At 40.0% G+C, this 7003-nt stretch overlaps 1 protein-coding gene across 1 annotated transcript in view; it reads right to left on the bottom strand.

Moving 5' to 3' along the window:
* Positions 1-2626: 2626 nt before the first annotated feature.
* The window catches only part of SPARCL1 (SPARC like 1), a 50483-nt gene continuing 46106 nt past the window's right edge, over positions 2627-7003 (bottom strand). Inside the window, exon 11 of the mRNA XM_061145535.1 lies at positions 2627-3073. Within this exon, the coding sequence (XP_061001518.1) occupies positions 3045-3073 (29 nt within the window). The 3' untranslated portion in view covers positions 2627-3044. The remainder of the gene's footprint in view (positions 3074-7003) is intronic.

The following is a 7003-nucleotide window of genomic DNA, read 5'->3' as shown; positions in this document are numbered from 1 at the left end:
TTTCTTCTTTGCATTTTTCTTCCTTCTAGATTAGAACCCTTGACTTTTTTTTCTTCCTTTGAAAAGTGGACCTATTCATTAAATTATCCAACACAATAACTTTTACCAAGTGCAGTAGAATCAGTCCAAAGTATACTGTGTCTTTTCAATTACCTTCACTTCAAATGGTCCTTGGGCAACAAATTCAAAGAGCTGTGTGATCTAGAATCTCTATGCCCATCTCATATTTAAGCCATATTGCTAATGCCTTTGTGGTCATGGGTAATATGAGTCACAGAATTTGAAGCTAAATTGAATAATTGGTTCTACACTAGGAACACCAATGTCTAAAGAATTTAAATTACACAGAGATAGGCTTAAAGACTGATTACTGAGAAATAACTGAATCTCCTTGGTTGGGATTAATGTCTTTATCGCAAACAACTCACAATCAAAAATTGTGATTATTAAGGATATTAAAGTGCTTTTACAATATATCATCCAAGGCAGTTATACATGTGGGAGCCTTAACAAAATATTTTAAAGTTCTAAGGTTTTCTATTATTAAATAATATTTTTATTTCAAAATGAAAGTTATTTTCAAATAAAACATTTTTCGTGAATATTTAGGTAGTGTCCTTAGCGTTAAAATCACTTTCATTATTTAAAAATATTTAAAATACTTAAAACATTAAGAATAGTAAATCAGGTCTTTTAATTTTACTATTCCGAACAAACGTGCAATTAGATACTTGGTTTCTAATTCGTTAGGACCTTCGGTGATAGTTCTGTGTAGGCATGCATAAATAACATTTTGAATTTTGGGATAATTTCTAAATTATTTCTGTAGTTGAAAGAGATTGTAAACCATGCTTAATTAGATTTCTTAAATGTATTTTTGATTGAAGAATAATTGCTTTACAAGATTGTGTTGGCTTCTGCCATACATCGACGTGAATCAGTCGTAGGTGTCCATATGTCCCCTCCCTCCTGAGCCTCCCTCCCACCTCCCACCCCGTCCCTCCTGTCTAGGTTGTCTCAGAGCCCCAGTCTGAGTTCCCTGAGTCATAACAGCAGATTCCCACTGGCTAGCTTAATTAGATTTTGATTGATCACAGTGAACTTAATTATTTAGACATGACCTGGTGCGATGTGGTCTGATTAAGAACAAGTGAGTCGTTGAACTAAGAAAAGAGATAGTAAATATAATTCTGAAAAAAAAAAAAAAAAAAAAAAAAACCAACTCTTCCACAAGTATCCTTCAGATAAAACTCCTAGGGGAATGTTCTCTCAGTGACTATTACAAAACGTCTCTAAATAACAACACCGTTTCGATTGTTTGAAAAAGACAATGGCGTTGACACATTCCGTTTCAGATGGGAAATGTGGGGGACGCCCTGCGGTCCAGTGGTTAGGGCTGCACTTCAGCTGCAGGATGCTTGAGTTTACTTCCTGTTCAGGGAACTCAGGTCCCAGGTGTCAAGTTGCACAGCCAGAAAAAAAAAAGATAGGATGATATGTAAAAGATATTTTACATTAAAAAAGAATATGGTAAGTAGATATTTAACTGGGTGACTTTTTTTTATTGCCTTGTTTCAGCCCTTGTTAAACTTTTTTTGCTATCTTTTTTGTACAGTCTGGCTTTTACTGTGTTAATAGTTACTAAAGAAGAGCTCAAATAAAGATACCAGTTTTCTCTTAGGGCACATTGTCCTGTTATCAAGACACTAGTACTGTTCATCTCTGACTACACCGGACATCAAGACACCTCAGGGCTCTTCATTGTCTGTTATCTTTACAGTCTCTTTATTTTGAGGACATGAAATGTGTAGAGATTTTGCTGGGCCTCCCTTTTATCAGACACACATGCACGCCCGCACAGAAGCTAAACTTAGTTGTATCAAGCAGTGTATAATCATCCTTACTTTAAACTGAATTTGGTGAAGAGTGCTTGGCTTTAGTTTTTTTCTGTTTAAACTTAAATTATGACAAAAAACATTGATGAGCAGCTACCATTTCACAACTGAATATTTGTTTGCCATAGGAAACATCCCCTTCAACCACACTCACAATTTTTCTTTTTGTTTATTTAATTTATTTTTTTTTGATTGGAGGGGAATTGCTTTACAATATTGTGTTGGTTTCTACCATACATCAACATGAATCAGCCAAAGTTATACATACGTCCCCTCTCTCTTGAACCTCCCTCCCACTTCCCACCCCATCCCACCCCTAGAGCTTGTCTCAGAGCACCAGATATGAGTTCCCTGTGTTACATAGCAAATTCCCACTGGCTGTCTAATTTTACACATGGTAATGTCTGTTTCAATGCTACTCTCTGCATTTGTCCCACCCTCTCCTTCCCCCAGCGTGTTTACAAGTCTGTTCTCTTATGTCTGCATCTCCATTGCCATTAGAGTCATTTCTAATGAGGTGGATGAGCCTAGAGCCTATTATACAGAGTGAAGTAAATCAGAAAGAGAAAACAAACTAGAAATCTAGAAAAGTGGTACTGATGAACTTATTCTCACTTTTTTTTTAAGTAATAGGTTCTAGAAGGTGTGATTTGATATGAACTATGAGCCCTGGGTTGGTCATTCACATATAATTAGTTAAGTAAATGACTGTAAATAAACTTGAATAAGCATTGGATTTATATGGATTTTTATTAGGATATTAAGATATTGACAATAACACACACCAGTATCAAAGAGACTTATTTCACTTTTTTGAAGTACACATGATACTATGAACAAAATGAGTGTATTTTTTTAGCTTTATAATCCTTAAGTATATTATAAATGGATGCAGAGAGTAATGAGTTAAACTCCTGTTCAGTGTGCAATATTTTACATATATCGACTCTTTAATTTTAAAGTTTTATTTCCAAAGCGAATGGTAAATGCCTGGTGCCTATACTGTTATCAAGCAATTACTCTCATTGTCTTCTCGGACATGCAAGCATTTTGCTAACTATAGATCTACAAGTGTCACACTGGATATGCTTCAGAAGTGGTCAGAACAAAGGAGGAGGCTGGGTATTTTGAGTTCTTTCAAATCTTAATTCAAAACAGGAGATTTTCATCTATGTCTTCTGTAAAAAACAAACACAAAACATACTTTTAGAAAGTAGTCAGAGCAGTAACACAAACAATGTTAGAACTAGGGAAGCCATGAATAAGGCAGTACAACAGTGGTTCTCAGTCCTGGAAGGCTGTTAACATCACCCATGAAACTTGAAAAAATACATATCCTCGGGCCTAGCTCCTGGCCTCCTGAATCAACATCCTCAGGGGTGGACCAATGACATGATGACATGTATACATTTAGGAAAGCTCTGAAGCTAGTTGTGCCTTCCTTGGTGGTTCAACAGTAAAGAATCTACCTGTAATGTGGAGAGACAGGATGCATGTGTTTGATCCCTGGGGCAGGAAGATCCTCTGGAGGAGGAAATGGCAACCCACTCCAGTATTCTTGCCTGGGAAATCCCACAGACAAAGGAGCCTGGCGGGCTAAGGGGCTGCAAAGAATTAGACATGACTGTGTAACTGAGTTCCAAATAGGAAAAGGAGTACATCAAGGCTGTATGTTGTCACCCTGCTTATTTAACTTATATGCAGAGTACATCATGAGAAATGCTGAGCTGGAAGAAGCACAAGCTGGAATCAAGATTGCTGGGAGAAATATCAATAACCTCAGATATGCAGATGACACCACCCTTATGGCAGAGAGTGAAGAGGAACTGAAAAGCCTCTTGATGAAAGTGAAAGAGAAGAGTGAAAAAGTTGGCTTAAAGCTCAACATTCAGAAAACTAAGATCATGGCATCTGGTCCCACCACCTCATGGGAAATAGATGGGGAGACAGTGAAAACAGTGTCAGACTTTATTTTTTTAGGCTCCAAAATCACTGCGGATGGTGACTGCAGCCATGAAAGTAAAAGACGCTTACTCCTTGGAAGGAAAGCTATGACCAACCTAGATAGCATATTAAAAAGCAGAGACATTACTTTGTCAACAAAGGTCCATCTGATCAAGGCTATGGTTCTTCCAGTGGTCATGTATGGATGTGAGAGTTGGACTGTGAAGAAAGCTGAGGGCCGAAAAATTGATGCTTTTGAACTGTGGTGTTGGAGAAGACTCTTGAGAGTCCCTTGGACTGCAAGGAGATCCAACCAGTCCATCCTAAAGGAGATCAGTCCTGGGTGTTATTGGAAGGACTGATGCTGAAGCTGAAGCTCCAATACTTTGGCCACCTGATGTGAAGAGTTGACTCACTGGAAAAGACCCTGATGCTGGGAGGGATTGGGGGCAGGAGGAGAAGGGGACGACAGAGGATGAGATGGCTGGATGACATCACTGACTCGATGGACCTGAGTTTGAGTAAACTCCAGGAGTTGGTGATGGACAGGGAGGCCTGGCATGCTGCGATTCATGGGGTTGCAAAGAGTCAGACACGACTGAGCGACTGAACTGAACTGAACTGAACTGTGCAACTGAGCACACAGGTAGTTCTGATGTAGGGTGAGAACCGCTGATAGAGGAGGTTGAGGGGAAACCCAGCCAAGAACTGCCAAATAGTAAGTCTCCTATCTACGAAGCTTCAAGTTGCGAACTTTCAAAGATGTGAACATGCATTCTTAAGTCCAGTCACGTAAGTTCATTCATATCTGGTGTACATTGTCACATGCCTGCATCCTCTACAATTAGCTATATTTTTGTGTACTTTACTGTACAGCCCTGTATAGAGTACAGTAGTGCAGTATCTTTATTACAAACCCAGGATGTCTAGAAGCAAGCATAAGAGCAATTGTATATAGCTGATTGTATTAGATGGGTACCTAGGCACACGTTGTTGGACTTAACAAACCAATTGAATGTGCTCTGGGAACGGAACTCATTCGTATGTAGGGGACTTACTGGACTAATATATAAGGGTTGTTGAGATATAACCTAAATAAATAGAAGTATACATGAGTTGGTGATGGACAGGGAGGCTGGCATGCTGCGGTCCATGGTGTCACCAAAAGTTGGACATGACTGAGCGACTGAACTGAACTGAGTGCCAATTATATCAAATTTCCAAACAAGTAATTGTAAGAGAACTTGTTGCTACACTTATGGAAGAAAACAGCATCCTCTGGGGGATAGAAGACTCTTTATCAGGGTGGCCCACTCTTAATTCTTGAACAGACATATAAAGTGGACTAATCTGAGGCTTACTACCCTGTCTGGAACACCAGGTAGCTTCTCTGCCTGATGTCAGTCTTCATCTTGACCCAGAGGGGGGAAGATTACAGATTTCTGGTATGTTTCTCTTGAGCACTGGCTTCATTTGTAAAGTAGGGATAATAGTCTGCTTACTCATAAATTTACTTATATTTGCACTCATACTTTTTGTCTTCTTTCTGTTGTTCAGATGCTAGATGTTCCTCCTATTGTTGTTGTTTAGTCGCTCAGTCGTGTCCGACTCTTTTCGACCCTGTGGACTGCAGCACACCAGGCTTCTCTGTCCATCACCAACTCCTGGAACTTGATGAAATTCATGTTCACTGAGTTGGTGATGTTCTCTAACCATCTCATCCTCTGTCGCCCCCTTCTCCTTTGGCCTTCAATCTTTCCCAGCATCAGGGTCTTTTTCAATGAGTCATCAGGTGGCCAAAGTATTGGAGCTTCAGCACCTGTCCTTCCAATGAATATTCAGAGTTGATTTCCTTTAGGATTGACTGATTTGATCTCCTTGCTGTCCAAGGGACTCTCAAGTGTCTTCTCTAGCACCATGCTTCTCTAGTTTGAAAGCATCAATTCTTCAGCACTCAGTCCTCCTGTTGACTTGGAGGCTAATCCTCTGCCTGTGTTCAGGGTCTCTTCACCCCTATTTTCCTCTTTTTTCTTATATCCTCAGTCGTTCCTTTCCTTTCTTTTTTTAACCAGGCCCTTCCCATTAATGTTTAACTATGCTGCATATCCAGCCTTGAGAACAGTGCCTGGCACTATGCAGACTGCCAGTAAAGATTTGTTGAAGGAATGAATGAATGAGAGAATGAGTGAGAGCTCAAGGATCTTTTATTCTCGAAAAGGCTTCTCTCAACTCTGTATCCCTCTCTAGCACATTCCTGCCTTCAAACCTCCTCTCTTTAGCCTTTCTCATCACCTCTTCTTTCTTACCATGTCTGGCTTCCATCCTGATCGTTTCACAAAAAAACCGCTCTTCCAAGGCTACTGAGGGTGTCCTATTTCTACATCCACTGGAAATTCTTTTTAACTTTACTTGACATCTCAGCAACATGTAGCGCTGTGGTCTCTTCCTCCTCTTTGAAACACCTCCAGAGATGTGACCCTATCCTCTTTTTTTTCCCTTTCAAGAGCCTCTTCATTCTCCTTCACAAACTCCTTCCTCCTCTGTCCATTGTCTGGATGTTGCTCCTTGGTACTCAATGCAAGACCCTTTCCCATGTAACTCGGCACCCTTTCCTTAGGGAATTGATTTCCTTCCCAGGTATCAGTTATTTTCTGTATGCTTGCAATCCCCCAATACATATTTCAACTCCCAAACTCTGTCTTGAAAAGCAGACCCATTTATTCAACTATCAACTGTATGCTGTCACCCAAGGACTTAAAAACTCAATGTGTCTCAAATGGGATTTAACATTTTCCCCAAACCAACTTCTGTTCTTGTGTTTTCTGTTTCAGTGGAAGGTACGTCTCCTTAGTCTGCCTGGCCTGAGCCAGGAACCTAGGCACTGTATGTCTCTTCCTCTCAGTTTCTCAACTGCCGGCTTCCCGTCTCCACGTATTTCCTATTAAACATTGTCTTATTATTTCTACATACTATACATCTTGAATACATTTATATTCTCAACTGTATCTTGAATATGTTGATATTTTAAAATATATTTGAGGGGACTTCTCTGGCAGTCCATCGGTTAAGACTCCGTGCTTCCAACACAGGGGCCGCAGGTTTGGTCCCTGGTAGGGGAACTAAGATCCCACATGCTGTGTGGCCAGGCCAGGAAAATATATAAA

This window comes from Dama dama, chromosome 6 (assembly GCF_033118175.1).
Source record: "Dama dama isolate Ldn47 chromosome 6, ASM3311817v1, whole genome shotgun sequence".
Classification (NCBI taxonomy): Eukaryota; Metazoa; Chordata; class Mammalia; order Artiodactyla; family Cervidae; genus Dama; species Dama dama.
Note: the sequence above shows the minus strand (reverse complement) of the source record. Positions and strands in the feature narration are given on the sequence as shown.